The following is a 21,196-nucleotide window of genomic DNA, read 5'->3' as shown; positions in this document are numbered from 1 at the left end:
TGGTTATTAGTTTTTCGCATAGGCAGGCCCAGCCATTTCGAAGATACCAAGCTAAATGTACAAAAAATGGCAGTTTTTGAGAGAACTAAGCGTCCGATTTAATTGATTCAAATAACTTTCTACTTGTCTTAACAAAATAATTGATTTTGGAAAAAAAAATTGTATCAACTTTTTTTTTTTTTTTAAATTTTTTGTATATCGAAAATAATTCAGATTTAATTTTAATTCTGACTATAGTTCTAATATACTTTACAAATAATTTAAACTTTGCAATTCAGTTTATATAATTCTTATAAATATTAGACAATGTTACAATATTTATAATAATCTATTTGAAAACATTCAGTATTCCTCGAACATTTCGTTACGGTACGGAAAATTCCAGCAATTTGCCTTAAGGCACGATGCCACCCACCCCACTAGTTAATAATTATTTTAGTATAAATAATGTTGATTGATAATCAAATTTACCTAAAAAACTTTCACCTTTCGATTCCGATGGTTTTGAACCATTTTGTTCTTATAATATAAGACTAAACTAGAGGTGCATGGCGTGCCTTAAGGCAAATTGCTAGAACTTTTCGTACCGATATTTAATATTTTCAACAGAGAATATTTTACTTTTTTTATTGGACCTGCCCAAAAATTTAATCACTTCTTCCTTCAGTAAATAAATGTAAAATGTTTTTTGAATCATTTAAACCAGATGCTCCGTTGACTCAAAAACTAAATCGACATTTCTTGCACTTTTGCCCCGCCTTTGTCAAAAAAACTAACCAGCAAACTAAATATTTTATAGAAGAAAGAATATTTGTAAATTAAACATATACTCGTATAACATTCGCAATTTAAGAATTGTCATAAATTTCTTTTCGCGTATGTGTATCACCTATACCTACACACCTAAACATTACATTTTACGTGGTTATACGCCTTATAACTACTATATCGTACGTTCCTTTACCACCACACCGTATACGCTCAATCCTTACACTTATATCTAAACCGCCTAACATTTATTATCTTACGCCTACAATTTCGCTTACATACTATTTTACCCTTACCGGGAATCGAACCCCGGTCCGCCGCGTGACAGGCTACGACCTTAACCACTCGACCACCATAACGCTACAATCAACCGTCTTTTTTCGTGTGTTGTCGCGTCACCTTAGTATTAGTTGCTCAATTAATTAGAAAATGAACCAAAGAAACAACAATGTGTTCCATAATATATTTTCAGTGGGGATCCCGATAGAGTAGTGGTTAAGATGCGTGACTGTCACGCAGAGGAACCGGGTTCAATCCCCGGTATAGGCAATAGATAGGTAGGGATAATACATACGGCGTAAGATAGAAATATAACACATTAATATTAAATAGGTATGTAGGGTGTCTGATATGAATATATATATAAACATATATATAAACACATATATATATATATATATAAATATATATATATATATATATATATTAGGGTGGTCCTTAAAAAGGTCATTTTCGAATTTCCTTGCTCCCAGGGGCTCAAATGGTTCCAAATAGATAAAAAACAATTCTCTGAAAGTTTTAGCTCTTAATATTACCGTTTAGATAGAGCGCAATTCAATCAAAGTTTTGTATGGAAATAGCATTGAAAATTTTTCAAAAATTTTAAAAATGTTTTTTAAATGTAATTAAGCGTACAAATAAATGAATAAAACTTATTTATTTGTCGCTAAGTAATACCTAAAACATTTTAATTTTCAAAATTTTTTCCATGCTCTTTCCATACAAACTTTGATTGAATTGCGCTCTATCTAAACGTTAATATCAAGAGCTAAAACTTTCAGAGAATTGTTTTTTATCAATTTGGAGCCATTTGAGCCCCTGGGAGCAAGGAAATTCGAAAATGACCATTTTAAGGACCACCCTAATATATATATATATATACATATAATATATATATTAAGTTATATATAATATATACACATATATATATATACACACATATCTATATATATATATATATATATATATATATATATAATATATATATATATATATAAGTTAGTTAGCAAATAATAATCTAGCTGTAATAGATTATTTGTATAGATAGAGAAATTGATGGCATAGGTATCTCACGGTATAATAGATAATAGTTAAATTATCTATGATATATAATAGTATAGTATAATATAATGGTATGATAATAGTAAGATTATCATATCTCAAATTTAGTCTTATATTATAATAAGTTTTATATCATAATAAATAAGCGTAGGTATTAATAAAATTAATATCAAAATCAATTTATGTTATTAGTACTCAATGATTTCCTTATACTTGTAATTGATTAGGTTTTCATAATATTATTGCCCAAAGTCAAATTGGACCTTTGTGCCCCGCCCTACCATGTATTTAACTTCCCGTAGGGCAAGTTATAATAATTGCAAAAAAATCGAAAATGAAAATTTTTATAAATCTTTACAATTCAAAGGTTTCTGAACATTTTGGCATACCTTAGAAAAAATGGATGTTTGTGTGTGTGTGTGCGGAAAACAAATTTTCGTCGACGATTTCGGGAACACCGATCAACCGATTTAAATAATTCAAAAAACATTCGATTCATATTGATAAGGAGACGTGCTGATTAGGTTTTGGCGAAGGCAGGTCTAGCCGTTCCGAAGATACGGGGCAAAAAGTGCCAAAAACGGTAACTCAGTTTTTGAGAGAACGGAGCGTCCGATTTTAATAATTCAAAAATCATTTTACTTGTATTGACAAGATGAAGAACTGATCTAATTTCATAAAGGCAGGTCTAGCGGTTTCGGAGATCTAATGAAAAAAGTAAAAAAAATGCCATTTGGCGGTCAAAAATGATCATTAGACATATGCACATCAAATTATCAGATATTTTATAGAGATTTTAACAATAAGTATAAATTTTGATTGCATTACTATGGGTTCCGTACCAATGTTTATCCGTTAGACGGCGACGCGGCGCTTACGCGCTTTTACATTTTGTCTCTATGCAGTTAAAGCAGTACGATTGCTTTGAAAAAAAGTTCATAATTTCCAAAATATGTCAAAATAAAGAAAAAAAAGTAATTTTTTGTCAAAGTCCTAGTTTCTCAAAAATATAATTTTTTCGAAGTAATTTTTTTTCAAAAATGTTAATCGTTTTTTAAAAAATATTAATATTTGGTACGGGAAGTTCCATCAATTTGCCTTAAGGCACGGTTCCATGCGCCCCACTAGTTATATAAAATATGATGCACCACGTGCATTCACCATGATTTCATATCAAAATGAAAGTGGACATTGGCCGATTACTTGTACTTATTACAATTAGTAACAGTTATTAAATAGTAATAAGTAATGCATTCGATCGAGCTTAAGGTGAAATTCTGGAACTTCTCGATATATAAAAAAAATAATCCACAAAAAAATTCAAATTATAATTATTGTTAGTTAATATTTCTAAGATGTTGACTATTACATAGATATATTTCTATTGCTACAAATTAACAATAAAATTTAGAAACTCGTGTTCAATTGCTTTTCCAATAACGTATGCTACTATGAAGCTTTCACAACATATTTATTCAAATATGAAAAAAATAGCTATTCTCAAAAATTATAAATTTAGTTTTTTTTTTAATTGAAAACTTTTTAATTATACCTAAAAGTTTGTGGGAACTATGAAATTTTGAATGTCACCAGTGACATTACTACGTCCAGATGTTGTAGTAGTTTGTACTAATATTTAGATTATTTTTACTTCTGGTCACTGCTTTTATCTTTTTCCACCATAATATTTTGTATGAATATTCTACCAATCAAGATGATCAACCATTTCATGATCTATCCATGCCTGATCATATTTTCTCAACGGAAAATATTGTTAATGTGTAACGAGTGAGGCGTGGCCTGTGCACGGCGTTTTCCGAGTTTGCGCACACGTTTTCACAGCCACACGAGTTTCTTATTATGTAAAGGTCATGGATGGTACAAATGCTATAACATAAAAACCTCGAGTGCTTAGATACACATTGAATACGAAGATTATTGATTTCGAAACGTATAAAATTAATAATATGATTTTTAGTATAATATTTGTATCTAAAGCCTTAAGTTTTGTTGTCAAATTTGGTCAAACCTTTGGTCTCTACTTTTAAAACAAATTTTGTAAGACATGTCGCACATTTCCAATTATGTTTAAGTAACTTTATCTTTACTCATTATCGTTTGCAATTACATTTGTTCTTTTAAAATACTATATTTTTCATCCTTTTGCAAGACCTTGTTCTCCCAAGGCCAACGTATCCAGAATAATGTTGTCCCGAGCGCGGGGGTAAGCAAGGCGTCCGTGACCTGAATTTGCGCTGGATGTGGGTGTATGGGTATCGCGCTCAGAATATCGTAGGGGTTTTTTGGATGGGATCCAGAATCGAAGGGTGGGCGACGTTCAAGCGACCAATTCGCTTCGTCATTCCTCACTCGGTCACGCTGCCTTGCGTAGCTCTACGATTCGACTCGGAAAAAAAGAAAAACTAGTGGGTGGGTGGCATCGTGCCTTAAGGCAAATTGCTGGAACTTCCCGTACCGTAACGAAATGTTCGAGGAATACTGAATGTTTTCAAAAAGATTATTATAATATTGTAACATTGTCTAATATTTATAAGAATTATATAAACTGAATTGCAGAGTTGAAATTATTTGTTTAAAGTATATTAGAACTATAGTCAGAATTAAAAATAAAATCTGAATTATTTTCGATATACAAAAAATTTGAAAAAAAAAAAAAAATGGTACAAATTTTTTTTTCCAAAATCAATTATTTTGTTAAGACAAGCAGAAAGTTCTTTGAATCAATTGAATCGGACGCTTAGTTCTCTCAAAAACTGCCATTTTTTGTACATTTAGCTCTGTATCTCCGAAATGGCTGGGCCTGCCTTTGCGCAAAACTAATAACCCTTTCTCCCAATCATTACTAATGGAATGTTTTTTAGAACATTCAAATCGGATGCTCCGTTCTCTCAAAAACTCGATTTCTATTTTCTGCACTCTTTGCTCCTTATCTCCGTAACTGCTGGACCTGTCTTTGCCAAAAACTAATCAGCTCTTCTCCTTATTAATAGGAATCGAATGTTTTTTAAACCATTCAAATCGGTTGATCCGTACGCCCGAAAACGTGGACGAAAATTTGTATCCATACATACATACACACACACACACACACCACACACACATCCATTTTTTCTGAGGTATGCCAAAACGTTCAGAAACCTTCAAAACGTCGAGAAATGTAAAAATTTTCAATTCCGATTTTCGGCCCATTACAATAACTTACCCTACGGGAAGTTAACTAGTGGGGTGGGTGGCATCGTGCCTTAAGGCAAATTGCTGGAACTTTCCGTACCGTAACGAAATGTTCGAGGAATACTGAATGTTTTCAAAAAGATTATTATATTTTATCTGAATAGATTATAATTATATAAACTGAATTGCAAAGTTGAAATTTTTTGTTTAAAGTATGTTAGAACTATAGTCAGAATTAAAAATAAAATCTGAATTATTTTCGAGATACAACAAATTAAAAAAAAAAAAAAATGGGACAATTTTTTTTTCCAAAATCAATTATTTTGTTAAGACAAGCAGAAAGTTCTTTGAATCAATTAAATCGGACGCTTAGTTCTCTCAAAAACTACCATTTTCTGTACATTTAGCTCCGTATCTTCGAAATGGCTGGGCCTGCCTTTGCTAAAAACTAATTACCACTTCTCCCAATCATTACTAATTGAATGTTTTTAGTTCATTCAAATCGGATGCTCCGTTCTCTCAAAAACTAGATTTCTATTTTCTGCGCTTTTTGCTCCGTATCTCCGTAACGGCTGGACCTGCCTTTGCCAAAAACTAATCAGCACATCTCCTTATCAATAGGAATCAAATGTTTTTTGAACCATTCAAATCAGTTGATCCGTACGCCCGAAAACGTGGACGAAAAATTGTATCCATACATACATACACACACACACACATCCATTTTTTCTGAAGTATGCCAAAATGTTCAGAAACCTTCAAAACGTCGAGAAATGTAAAAATTTTCAATTCCGATTTTCGGCCCATTACAATAACTTACTCTAGGGAAAGTTAAAAAAAAAGCGCCGTCGTGCATGTGATATATTGCAGATACACATCGAAAAGTTTTGGCACAAAAGATTACCGATCGAATATTTATGTTTTTTGTTTACAATCAATTGTTTTATTGATAAATAAGATGCTATGCACATAACATTGCTTTTTTTGACATTCCATTAAAATATTTAAGAGCTACTTTGACTTTCTGGAGTTGTTTTTTATACTTTTTGTTGAATTTTGGTGTACTTTCATTGACTCAGTACTTACAAATCATTATGCTGCATTATACACGCGTCCTAAACACGTGAGACATAGAAAAAATCAATAATAATGTTTAGTCATTCTGCATCCTCATGATATGTTGATTTTATAAATGGTTTCCAATGCGTATTTTTCGATATGTTATTCTATATAAAATTGATGGCGCATTTTTTACAATAATTAAAATCAATCAGAAAAAAATTCTATAAGCTATTGTGTTGATTAATGGTGCATTTAGACATTTTTTTTTACACTCAGTGAATATTTTACAATGTTAAAAAAAGGAAAACCAAATCATTTTAAATATTTAATATTTTTTTAAATATGTTGCAAATTAAAATATAGAATGTATTGCTTTTGGTAAGTACGGTTTTGCAGTAACCGCAAATTTAAAAATCCTTGGGCCAATCCTGAGCTTTTGTGTGATCAATCATTTTGAATATACCTGAAGTTTTTTTAATTTTTCAGCAATTCTGCAGTTTGAAATGAGCAATTTTTAAATATTTTGTATTTCTAAAAATTCTTGAAAATGCTAATTTTTGTAAGTTTTATCAACTTGAAAACCTTCGAAATGTTTTAACAATAGCATAGGTTTATTGTGTTTTTTTTCAAGGATTATTATTTATTACATTTTTACTCATGATTGTGATCGCATTTTATATAAATTTATATGTTCATACCTCTATTTATATATATTGTTACTTTTTACTTTGAATTTGTATGTAATGAACATTAAGAAATATTTAAGCATGTAAATCTATAGGTTTATTGTGTGTTTTTTGAGGATTATTATTTATTATATTTTTACTCATGATGGTGATCGTATTTTATATAAATTTATATGTATATATCTCTATTTATATATAGAGTTACTTTTCACTTTGATTTTGCATGTAATGAGCATTAAGAAATATTTAAGCATGTAAATCTACTTTTGTCATAACAAAACGCTTAATGAAATTGCCAGTGAGTCTAATTTGAGCATCTCCAGTGATAAAACCATGCATGTAAAAATTACGTTTCTTCCAATGATGGTAGAACAATCTGGTGTAGCCTACATCCGGAAGCTTCTTGTGTGATGCAGAATATTCAACGATAAAAAGACGGCCGTGAAGTTATTCGACATACCGATATAAATTCTTCAAAAATCCATATAATACAATTCCAAAAGAATTAGCTGTCAACAATTTGGAACTTTGTCATATCAAATCCCACATTAAACCGGAAAATTGTTGTAAATTCTATTTGTTCTGAGCTCCATTTACATATATGATAAAAAAAATCATCTCTACAAATTCTAATTGATTTATATTGTTCTATTACTTCAGCAAATAAGTTTGCTAGCGGTTATGCCGATGAATGTTTGTTACTATATGCAACCTGCTGATGCTATAGAAGCTTCATTAACTATTCATTGTACCAAATGTAGCCACAACCACCAGCCACCATCGGAACATGCTAACTCAGCCAGCCACCACAACCCAGCCTAAAGGCAAAGTTTTGAAAACGCAGAATAACAAACAGTTTGCTAGGAATTTAGTAGAATTTGGACCATTTGGACAAGTTTAATACGTAAAGACGTGAAGAAAAATTAGACACTCAGGCTTGGTAGAGATTTTGAAAAACTCAATACCCTTATAATCAAATACATTCCTGCTGCTCTCTGCGTAGCCATCCTATTTTTTGTCATACAGTTAGCTAGAGTTTATCATCAAGTACCCATGCATGATCTAAGTAAAGCTGCCGTTATTAATCTTTGCGACTTTGCGAAATATTCGTGCATATCATTAGATCTAAAAATGCATTCCAGAAATGCTAATAAATTATTAATAAATATAAATTTTCTTAGAGACACCTTTATCATCTGCAAATGGTATTTGACAGACTTACATAACGGTTGCAATTATGTTTAGAAAAACGGATTAGAGCAAGCCAGAAGTGAACCTTCATGAATATAATTTGAATGTTAGTTGATCCATCTTTAGGGCGACCACCGCTCTTTAACTCTGGAGAATTTGAAAACTGATGAATAAACATAGAAAATGAAATGATTCTTTAAAATCAACCATAAAAAACGATAATTTGCTTTTATGTGGAATTCAGAAACACTGCTCTAAACTCACATTAAGATATTACAATAACTTTAGTATATGAAACATTTTTGCTGGAGCCGCAAAAGTTTTAATATTTCCTGAAAGAAAAGTTTTATTGAACAATACTGGTCATAGACTAATTACTTTTCCTTTTCAAATGTGACTATAGACCAGGATTTAAATCGGCCGCGACGAATGGAATACATAGCTAGCTGCAGATACTATCAAGAGCAAATATAATACATATGTCCACAGAAGTATCAGCACAAGAGTCCTGTCGTGAGTAAGGCGTAGTTGCAGATTTGAAATGTTTAATCAATCGAGGGGTATCGCTGAGTCTTAACAAGCAAACTTTACTTAATTAAATTTTGGTAAACCGCAAAGTCTACGCAGAAAGCTTTCAACATCATCCAAGGAATGTTTTACTCTATCTTTAGGAAAATTATTTACTTTACTATTGTATAGTCTAAAAATGGAAATGATGTTTCTATGTCAATGCATTATCTATCAAAATTCCAAAATCAACAGTACCCTCGATACTGTCTATATTCTCGTTCCGAAATATTTTTTAATATTACATTGTCATTGTAATACAACCGAACATCAATCTAACTGCTCAGGACAGACCGTGTCTGCGTATATGGCCGCCTGCGTGCGAGCATATTCGACCTTCCAAATTATATAATTCCAAAAATATCAGTATACTGTTTTTTACTTTCTGAAAGAAGTTTTACGCTAAAAAAATGGACATGCCTGCTATTAAATTTTTTTTCGACGTTTTAAATCATTCTGAATCGTTTGAGTGTATATGAGCCGATTTTTGGTCTTTCGCAGACGTTTTCTTGAAAACTGATAAATCGATTTAGAAAATTTAAAAGCCATGATATGTAACTCAATAAGGACTAGCTTTTATCAATGTTGTGCGACGATCGGCTAGGCAATTTCTTTGTAATTAGCAGAAATTAGTGTAAAAAAAATTATCCACGTTTTAGCCCAAAATCCTGCATCGATTTTAAAAATTTTAAAATTGGTCGAAAGATAGCATTCGGGAATCGTACTGATTACTTTTGCAAAGTTTGGTCGTGTCGTTTCTTCGTATTTGTTTTTTTTTGGTAATTTTAGGAAACTTTTTCTGAGGATATAGATCATGATCTGAACATACTAAATATTTTCAGCCTACAACAAGTCGTATTATTTTAAAAAAATCATCGAAGTTTAAAAAAAAGCTAGAATTGCTTTTTGACACGAGTCAAAATCTTTATCAAAATCATTTCTTTATCAGAAAAGTGCAATTTTTTTGTCTACGTTATATAGTTCAGTCATTTGGTAGATTTACCTTAAGAGTTTTGCGGATGTTTTGAAAATTGGTGATTTTATAGATTTTGATGTGATCTTTACGAATTTCAACTTTGCCACCTCGAATTTTTGCCGCTGCCGCCGCTATATTGGAAAAATTGCGTCAAAAATCAGTTTTTCAACGATATCTCCTTTCTGACTTATGTTACGTTAAAACAACTATATACAAAATTAAACTAGACAAAATTTTCTATAATTTATTCAATAACGTTTTTTTCTGTAACATCAATAGTTTTGCGTACGAGCGCCGCAAAGTTTCTGCTGCTCGCGCCACCATCGAATATTCGGCCGCTCTTTGCACTTGAACGCATTCTCTCTAATAAATAAATAATTTCAATGTTGAATTAAGCTTTTCTGCTCAGGTCTAGCCTAGAAATAACATAAATTAATTATTTTTGTTTTTCATTTTTATTTTTGCTAATAATTGAACATTTTAAATCATACAATTTAATGCATTTTTTTATTTTTTTGGCAATATTGATATAAATTTCGGAATATTAAACTATGAAATATTGAATGAACTCAAATTAGAACTGTATATAGGAATAATCTTTGGCGATAATCGTTCCAATAACTCGATTGCAAGGAATAGATTACTGCGTATTGTATATAAGATTATATTATCTTCTAATAACAACACACAACGTCAATTAGCTGCATTTTTACATCTACATATGTATATTATGTTCAGAATCAATAGAAGTATTTTTTCTAGACGTCAGTATATTTTCATCGTTCCGTATACAAGTTTTACTTGCATTTTGAAGCCATGACTGCTAATAACGTGAATTGTTTTATTTGTGAAACTCCATTGCGGGAAAGTGAAGTGATTGAAGTGAAAGAAAGAGGATAGAAGACTTTTCGTAAATCAAGTGCTCAAAAAAAGGACAATAAAAGTAAACTTTCAGAAGGACTAAGGTCAATAGTTGCTCATGAGGTTTGTCGAAAGATCTAAATAAAGTTATTCATATATTTAAAAATCCAAAAGCTGATCCAGAGATCATTGCCAAAGCTGGAGAACGCTTTCTTCTTAAATTGTACGGTTGTAGTGATGAGAGTACCATAAAATATAGATCTTTAAACGTCTTTAGATATGCGTGCTTTACAAAATCGGCATACAAAATTAAATTTAATATTGCATCACTACCACCAACGCAGGCAGCAGCAGCACGACAACATTCATTCCTAATATATCACCAAATTCAGCAGTAGTATGGGAATGAGGTGAATGCAGAACAATGGGGATGGAAAAGAAGCAGAAATGGCCTGATTCCTGTGACCTCAGTCGAGCCTCCAGCTCCGGACACCTTGTTGAAACTGACTTCTTGCAAATGCAAAAAGGGATGTCAGAAAGCCTGTGGATGCAGAAAGGCAGGATTGAAGTGCTCCATTATCTGCACAAATTGTAGTGGAACCTGTAGTAATGCACAAGTTCCATCACAAGATAGTGATCAAGAGGAAGACGCAGATAGTATTTTCGAACAACTTTGCAATGACGATAATCCCATCGCGGATAATATTGAAGAAAGTGCAACCTCTGACATTTCGATTGTCTCTGAAGACGATTAGCTAATAACATATAACCCATCGAGAACATCAAACTGGAGGTAAAAAGTTAATTAAGTAAATTATAAAAAAATCTAGTTTAATTTAATATAAAACTATTCTTACAGACAATTTAAAATTTGCATTAAATTACACATCCAATGATTTAAAATGTTCAATTATCAGCAAAAATAAAAATGAAAAACAAAAATAATTAATTTATGTTATTTCTAGGCTAGACCTGAGCAGAAAAGCTTAATTCAACATTGAAATTATTTATTTATTAGAGAGAATGCGTTCAAGTGCAAAGAGCGGCCGAATATTCGATGGTGGCGCGAGCAGCAGAAACTTTGCGGCGCTCGTACGCTAAAACTATTGATGTTACAGAAAAAAACGTTATTGAATAAATTATAGAAAATTTTGTCTAGTTTAATTTTGTATATAGTTGTTTTAACGTAACATAAGTCAGAAAGGAGATATCGTTGAAAAACTGATTTTTGACGCAATTTTTCCAATATAGCGGCAGCAGCGGCAAAAATTCGAGGTGGCAAAGTTGAAATTCGTAAAGATCACATCAAAATCTATAAAATCACCAATTTTCAAAACATCCGCAAAACTCTTAAGGCAACAGCATTTTTTTGCACGAAATGACTGGGCTAATAGCCCAAATTGTGAACCGGTTTTGAAAATTCTAAAACTATTTTAAAGGTATCATTTTGTAATCGTTGTGAATAGTTTTAGTTCTATATCTTTGTACTGTTTTTTTTCTGGTGGTTATAAATATGTTGATAAAACAAAACATATCCTGAACAGACATTCATACTGATAATAAAAATAGAAAGGAAACTAAATTATGTTCCTAAAAATAACCTTAATCGTTTTCCATACGGTTCGTTCCGTATTTTGACTCTTTTTCAATGGACAAAAACAAAACTATAAAAAAGTTGAAGAGAGAAAAGAGAATAGTCAAAGAAAAAGAGTCAAATTGAGACTCTAAACGTAAACTACACATATTGATTGCCTTTAGCTTATTTTTAAGTACTTATTATTATGTGAGACTTTCATTGGATAAAAATTATAACTTACTGTAAAAAACTTGGCACAGTTTATAGTTAAACAGCTAAAATAGCTCATGATCTGTCATAATTCAAATACGAATGTGATGTGATTCGTATGTGATGAATGAATGAGTGAGTAGTGACATTTAAACCATTTATTTCTTCCGCTTAAGATAAAAGCATTGATATATCATATTTCGAAAATAGAAAATCGGAAATCCAGTGAAAGCAATGAGATCTGGCATCATGTCATACCAAAGGATGGCCGTGACCTAAATAGGATGCTCCCTCTACACGTGCTTTAAATGGGTCACGGGGCTGACTGCTATCGATGTTCCTGTTTTACAAAGCTTAATACAAGCGTCGCTATCGGATTTATGGTTTATTCCTCTACTCGTTATGAATATAAACCAACCAGCCACTTGTTAATGGTGAAGTGATGGAAGATATATATTTTATAATAACGATTTTCTTGAATGAAATGGAATAGAGTTATCGTTTGTTTGGTCTTGCGCTCGTTATAATTTAAATTGAAATATGGAAATAGATAAACAGATTTTAATACTGATCTAAAAGTATATTTCAATCAAATATTATATATTACATAAATACCATAATTATAAACCAGCATAGTAAATATGGATTATTATTTTTTTTTTTAAATTCAGTTTTTTCAAATTTTTCAAAATATTTTTTACATTTTTAAGATATTAATTTTTTTTTTATAATTTTCATAGTCTGAAATATTCTAAAATATAAAAATTTAAATGGAGATTTTCAAAAATAAATGTGAATAATTTGTTAAAAGAACTATTTTCTACTTATATTAATTAAATAGGAATTATATATTTCAAGTTTTTGATTATATAATTATAATTTTGCCTAATATATATTTTGGATATATATTGTCAAGTGAAAATGGACATCGCTACTGCCCGATGTTAGGTTGTCCAGAGCGGGGTTCAAACTCAATACCCCGTCCAAACATGTCCGCGCGTTACGCAATGGAAAATGTATAATTACAAAGACCTTTATGATTATAAAGAGAATAATCTTATATCCTTTGCTTGTTTATAATAAATAATATTGTAAATAAATAAAATGCGGTATTTTATAAAAAAATAGAAAGACTATTAATTTTTCGGAATGTTTTCGACTTTAACTAAAAGACTGAAACTTAATATTCTAGATACGCATAAACAATATTATACGCATTTAATTTATGATTCAAAATATTTTTTGAGTACTTTTTTGACAGAAAATCCAATTTGCTACATTTAGTTTTTTTCAAGTCATTCTAAATCGTTTGAAATCAAAATTGGAAAAAGGTATGTGTATATGTATATGAGCCAAAATTTGTCTTTTGAATCGGCTGCATCTAAAGCTTCTATCAAATAATATCTGTTGGAAGCAATGATGATCAGTTCTTAGGTAAAGATTTTCCAGGTCGTTCCTTTATAATTGTGTAGCTTTGTATGATGATAGAAACCATGATCCTAACAAATATCCTCAAATATTGTAGCCCTACGAAAAGTGGTTTGGTTATGAAAATTCATTCATATGGTTTCGTTATAAATTCAATTGGTTTAGTTATAAAATTCAGTCATGTTGTTCATAATGAGTCGTCATAGCCTTACGAAACGTGGTTTAGTTACGAAAATTCATTCATGGGTTGAATAATGAATGATTGTGTCAAAACTTCAAAATCCTATCTTTAGAATTTTTAAAATAGCTATTTACACATCTGATAGTTTTACCAACTTACTCCAAAGCAAAATGCCACTTACAACAAGTTAAAATAAAGTATTGGATACCAAAAGTTTTCAAATGTTTCATCTGTGCAGAACGCATGGAATTTGAATGCAACCTTGACTTATTTGTAATAGATTTATATAATCTCTTTTCAATACCGTATTGGAGATAACTATATGGTGCATTTATGAGTGTACTTTCAAATACACACGATTAAACATCGATACATTTAAGAGATATATTTATATTTAGTCATTAATTTTCGTTTACTTTGTTTCAGTATGTCACAGAAAAAATGGGCGGTGCGGAAGGCACCAAATTGGATTTGGATTTTATGGACATGGAAAGGGTGAGTTCTTTCGTAGCTTCTATTACTTAACTTTTTTGATTCAATTAATATTTGAAAAAATGATTTCGTGATTTTGAAAAATGAAATCTAAATATAATAATTAACATATATTATACATTATTGCAACCATGTTCTGATCGTTTCTAGAAAATAATTTTACATTACGACAAATGTAAATATTTAAATATCTCAAATATAATTGCATACATTTTAAATAATTATTTTCGCCTAGAAAACGGACGTCACAGTTGAATTAGTTGAAGAGCTTCAGCTAAAAACCAAAGAATATTTACAACCAAATCCAAATGCTAGAGCGAAAATGGCAGCTGTTAAGGGCATTTCAAAATTGTCAGGGCAGGCAAAAACAAATACGTATCCCCAACCAGAAGGCGTGTTGGGAGATTGCATGTTGACATATGGAAAGAAACTTGGCGATGATACAGTTTTTGGTAAGAAACACATATGTTGGAAATATTATGGAATAAATTGAAACTTTAAGCACCCCTAAGGAAAAATTTACTGTACGTAGAACGCTTTAGATCGTTTTTTATAGAAATATACTTTTGGCTTCAGATAGTTGAATCATATCTTATTTTTACCAGTAATAACTTTTTTAGCAAAGCGATTCGATAATGCCATAATGGAGATATTGATCAGTAGAATTAATAGACATGGGAATAATAATATTTACTGTAACTAGTTCAAGAAAATATTATAGAAATTCGATAATGCGATAATGATGAGAAGTAAACGTGATTTTTATATTATTTTCTTAGTTGGATAATCATCATTACTGTATTTATCTGTTTGCTACAATATATTGGTTCCATAAACAGATTTAATCAAGCTTACTGCATAAATTCTTATCTTTTTTCAGTCCAGCTTTTTAAAAACATTATGTAGCTTTAAAATTAATTTTTAAATATACATCCTTTTTGAAAGCTTCGAGACAATGACTGGCAACTTTTTTTTGAACCCCATGTTTGCTTCGTTAAAAATTATTTTATAATTTCCATTTTATGAATAATGTTCACTTAAATACCTACAAATTTTTGCGTAAATATTATTAATATATATTAAATATTATTTAATCTATTTCCAGCATTGGCGCTCATTGAAATGGGTGAAGCCCTCAAACAGATGGCAGACGTTAAATATTCACTTGACGATAATATTAAACAAAATTTCCTAGAACCTTTACATCACTTACAAACCAAAGATCTTAAAGAGGTTATGGTATGTACCCATTATAGTAATGTATATGTCGTGTTTTTAATTTCATTAAATCATTTTCTCTTATATTTTTTATATTAAAAATATAGCATCACAGGAAAAAACTACAAGGTCGGAGACTAGATTTTGATTGCAAAAGGAGAAGGCAAGCTAAAGGTAATAATCTAACTTTTTCTATTATTAGTTTAATTTATTAGTGTTAAACCCTTAATACTTACCTAATACACTAATTTAAACCAATTTTTACCACTCAGTTACTTTATTTTTTATACATTTTTGCTACTGATTTTTTTCGTCACTTCAATATTTTTGTTATTTTTAAGGAAACATTTGAATCACGTTTATTTTCAATAGATATTTTTGTGATTTGACGATTATTTAATAGAAATGTTCATTATACTGGCTGAGGTTTTTATTTTAATTTTATAGCTGATTAAACAACTTTAATAATATTTTTAACAATCTAGCGCGAAGTCCTTATTCGAGTCCTTCTAGAAGTGGGCATGCCGCAAATGGTATGTCCGAGATTATCGTAATTGATTCAATAAATATCTTCTTGAAACATGATTTGAATTTAAACGAATTTAGGAATATTTTTGTAGTCTGAGCCTTGATTTTTTATGGAAACTTGAGTGTAGTTAGCAATTTATATATGATATTCCAAAAAATATTTTTGCAGAAAATATGTTGAAAGCTTTTTTTTAGGTTCGACCATTTTACAGTAGCATTAAATAGTCTTTGGTATGATGCAAACTACTTCTTACAATTACGGTTTTATAATGAAGACATGAAGTATACGCCATGTGTACTTAGCGATTTATAAATTTATCAAGACGTCTTTTTTTATTTTAAATTAAAATTTTTGTGAAACTAAAGATGCCGCCGTATACATTAAGTTCAATGTTTATATATTTATAAAGACATACATATTTCATTGTTAGTTTATTTACTGTTTCATGTTTTAATAAATCATTCTTTCATATTTCTTGCTTTACTTTTGGTATGTAAGGTTAAGTTTTATGAACATACCCGCAATGGTAATATTTTGAATTTTGCTATACATTATTTTCGAAGTTTGAAGACCGTGGACTTATATAGGAAATATTTCCTTCTATGAATTATTTGAGGTGATTTTAAATGCATTGAAGTATGCTAAATTTATAACTGCTGATATTAGATTTTAGTATTTAAAAATTGTAGAATGACATTTTAACATTACAAAACATGCAGTAGTTTTTTGCTTTTAAAATTGGATGCTTTACTGAGTTTGAAATTACAATTTATGTTTATTTGCTTTGTAAAATATTTTGGATGTTTACCTTTATTTTGCAGACAGCTTGTATCACTATTTTATAATTGATAGACACATGTTATGTTTTGTTTTCATTTTTGTAATTAATTCATTTATTGATAGTGAATGCTGATATGGTTATTTTTCTTTATTTTTTTCATGTATCTTGATTTAATTTATGATATGCCAATGGACATGCTGCTTTGTTTTCACACATGACACTTTGACATGCCTGGTCCATAAATGTCGTCAACACAGGATCTCATATTACAGATGATGAAATTCGCCAAGCGGAGGATAAATTTGCGGAGTCCTTGCACCTTGCGCAAGTTGGAATGTTCAATCTACTTGAAAACGATGTAAGTTTTTGCTATTCGGTACTCAAATTGTAATGTAAACAATAATCACCTTCAATAATTATTATTTTTCTAAAATTTAAAATTGTATCAATATTACTGCTTAAAGCATTATTGAAATAGATTCCAATGAATCCCACGTTGTATCGTGTATAATCGCAAATGATTAAAAAAATATATTTAATATTATCCAGGTAGAACAAGTTTCACAATTAGCAACGTTTGCCGAAGGACTTTTGGACTACCATCAGCAGTGCACAGAGATATTAAAGAACTTAACAGAAACTCTTCTAGAAAAGTATGTAAAATGTTTCTTTTTTCTTGTAGTTCAACTCGAACATTGTTATATTTAAAATAACTGGGAAATTGGTATTTATATATTTTAAGAATAGTTAGATTACACTTTTGTATTTTATTTTTCATGACGTTTTCAAACATTAAATTTGTTCATTTGGCGGCAAATTTGTTCAATATTGTTGGAAAAACATACCACCTAAAGTTGTTAATATTATAAGGGCGTTAATATCATAATAGTGGCTGAAATAGTAGAATTCCCTCTATACCTAACACTGTGAGTTTGTTACAAACATGAAAGGTTTATTATTTTAATATTGATTGGGCTCGTTACCAGCAATGTACTTTTTTTAATGAGTTGAACAAAAGAATTAATCTCTGACGATAACTGTTTTAATACGAGTTCCTCATAACTAGCTAGTACATGAATGACACACTGTGTTCGAAGTAAAATTATTTTACCTTCTAGAAAGATACACAATATTTCGTTAAATATACATTGATGTTCACAGATCTTTTCTTTTCACTAAACTACATAGAAATTATATACAGAAATACAAAAAATAATCCGAACCACTTGTATAAATATGCATAGGCTGCTTATTTTGCAGCCTATATAATGGCCTATATATTATCTAACATCACATAACTGGGTACATAATTAACCACTTAATGCACCAATTTAAAAAAAATATTGGAAAAAACTAATCATATTTTTCTTATTATTACAATGTATTTAAAATGCTATTACTATACATAAAAGATTTAAAAAAAGTGTAGCTTAGTTTATAATAACAAATGAAGGAATCGATGTAAATGTAATTATATTTAAAGTATTGAAGTTAATGAAACTTGTTTACATTAATATATATAGTAAAATAAATTACATTTTTTATACATTTCTTTTGGTGATCTGATCGTCCAACAAGTTCCGATCAGTTTAAAAATTCCTATGACCGAACTAACTGAGCACGGCCGTAAGCATTAAGTGGTTAATGCTACGAAATTTGCCTACTGTCAGAATGTAATTTTATATTATAAATAGGTATGTCAGATTCATTCAAAAATGAATCTTTCTTTTTTTCAGAAAAGAGGAAGCAGCAAGCCGACCGAAGATGGAGTTTGTGCCGAAAACTCTAGCGGATTTGCATATCGAAGGCGTTTTAGAAGGTGGAGTAAATGGTGGGAGACACACGCCCTCCTCCGGTTCCCTTTCTAATCCCTACGGCTCATCTAATAATATTTCATTGTTCAATAGCACACAAAATAATCAAAACAATAGCAGTCAGAGATTTACGTCTTCCTCGAGTAATATTTCTAATCAGAATAACATAAGAAATACACAAATGACGACAGGATCTCATAGGATAATTGGTTTCAATCCTAGTATCATTAATAATTCCAATAGCAACGGTAGTAATGGCTTTTCAAACAATAAGAATAATTATAACAACTCGACAAATAATGATTTAATGAATGGATGGGACGCATTTCAAATGCCACCGCCATACCAGGCTAAGAATAAAAATAATGTTCATGATCCATGGATGACAGGTTTGTTTATTTTTAGTTGTTTTAATTTATTTTTATTTGAGTTTAGTTTTTAATTTTATTTTTGAACCAACGGTTACATTTATGATGAATAGAACATATATTATTGGGCATCTAATCGGCCATATCTATTTTTTTTAAATTAATTTATTATACTGATATAATTTTATCAATTTTGATATTCCGTTTTATTAATGCTATTCTAAATTTATTTGACAAATCATTTTGAAAATAATTGATTTTATAATTAATCAATTCACATGTTTTAGTTTAATATTTATTATATTTTATAGTTAATCATTTTTACTTTCAAAACTCAAAATTGACTAACAATTTGGATTTAATCAGTTATTTTTTATTTTGTTTTATTCATCATATTGTCAGGTTTATTGTGTGTTTAATATAATTTATTTTAATTGTGTTTGAATGGTCTATGTAGTAGTATCTGTATATATCCTACTGATTGTAAAATTCAAATTTGTGGATATCACAGTTTCCATATATATCCCTGCACTTTGATAGTATTGCTATAAGATTTTATAAATATACTTTTATAGCAATGTGGATATTTTGTCACCAAAACTGCTTTATTTATACTGCGAAACAGGAAGTTTTATTGTTAATGCTGTCCGGAACAGTTTTGTACATACAAAAATCAATCATTGCCCAAATTATTTAAAATTTGGCGAAGAAACAAGATAAAACAGAAATAAGTTAGTAATTTACATAAGTGTACTTAAAAGTTGAACGACAAATTTAACAGCAATGCACATTTCTTTTTAATTACGAATGTAGACGAATATAATTTTTCATGAGAAATAGTAAAACTTGAACTTTTTGAAAGTGTGGCGGTTTCTGATGTTGAGGAATTTTTAAAGCATTGTTTGATTTAGTTTCTCAAATCTTTTCAGCATAATGCATATAGCAGAAACGCAATTTACTCGATGTGTAAAAAAATTATTGAATTTATAAAGCAATCATTGTATGATATATGTGTGAGATTAATGATTACTACTTATTTCTCATTTATTTTTGCTTATTTTTTGGAAATCTTGTAGTTTTATTTTATATTTTACAAAGCTTTGTTTGAGGTTGGTGATTTGTTCTGTTTTGTTTTATCAATAGAGGGATTCATGAACACTATTTTTAAAAAATCTTATCATTAAAGCACTTTTGCTATTTGGCTTATTCAAAATACAAGCGCTTGTTAAACATTATTAAAACATAGCAGAAAATGTTAAACTTAATAATAAACAATATAAATGAATTTATATTTTAACTCGATAACCTTTACTTTGATAAACTAATGACTAACTAATGATATTTATTCATATTTCATAAACCAGAATTTTTTTCGTGTATAATAAAATTGATTACATTATCATCGACAATAAGATTTTCACATTTAATATTAGTTTTATTCCAAAAAGTATCATTACTTGTTGTGTTGTTGAGTTTGTCTTGTTAGTCCAGAATTTAAATGTACTATTTGAATGATTATAAGACAGTTGAACGAATTTAATTTGAAACCTGAAAGGGACATATGGTTTGTGGTAATATTTCTAGTTTTTATTTTTCGGTACATTAAAGTAACGTAAGAAAATGTATTGCAATACTTTTTCTTATGCTTTTAAGCCTTACGTATTACGTGATTATCAAATGTCATTTAAAATTGGAAGTAATTCTCTACCATATACCAGATATTAAATAGATAATTTTTTCTTTCACTCTAACACTGAGCAAATTTTAAGCACTATTGCAGGTTTACGAACATAATTAAAATTTTAGTACTCTAATCGCAGGCGATCTGCGTGTATGAGTGTCAATATAGACATATTACGTCACTCAATAAGTCCGTAGGATAACACATAGATGATGTAGCTATGTAATCTTCCATATGATTTGTAGAAAGTAACAGCTTCAAGAAGATATATGTC

At 29.8% G+C, this 21,196-nt stretch overlaps 1 protein-coding gene across 1 annotated transcript in view; it reads left to right on the top strand.

Annotated features, from left to right (window-relative positions):
• LOC113367356 (endophilin-A-like) overlaps positions 1 to 21,196 on the top strand; it is a 58,044-nt gene that overhangs the window by 30,895 nt on the left and 5,953 nt on the right. Inside the window, exons 3-9 of the mRNA XM_026608968.1 lie at positions 14,466 to 14,534; positions 14,767 to 14,983; positions 15,637 to 15,770; positions 15,857 to 15,923; positions 17,332 to 17,417; positions 17,609 to 17,712; positions 18,796 to 19,262. Of these exons, the coding sequence (XP_026464753.1) occupies positions 14,466 to 14,534; positions 14,767 to 14,983; positions 15,637 to 15,770; positions 15,857 to 15,923; positions 17,332 to 17,417; positions 17,609 to 17,712; positions 18,796 to 19,262 (1,144 nt within the window). The remainder of the gene's footprint in view (positions 1 to 14,465; positions 14,535 to 14,766; positions 14,984 to 15,636; positions 15,771 to 15,856; positions 15,924 to 17,331; positions 17,418 to 17,608; positions 17,713 to 18,795; positions 19,263 to 21,196) is intronic.

The sequence above is a fragment of the Ctenocephalides felis genome, unplaced genomic scaffold, assembly GCF_003426905.1.
Source record: "Ctenocephalides felis isolate EL2017-DRISC unplaced genomic scaffold, ASM342690v1 CF-g0.4_SCAFFOLD_01170, whole genome shotgun sequence".
NCBI classification, from domain to species: Eukaryota; Metazoa; Arthropoda; class Insecta; order Siphonaptera; family Pulicidae; genus Ctenocephalides; species Ctenocephalides felis.
This window is presented reverse-complemented; position numbering and strand designations above follow the sequence as displayed.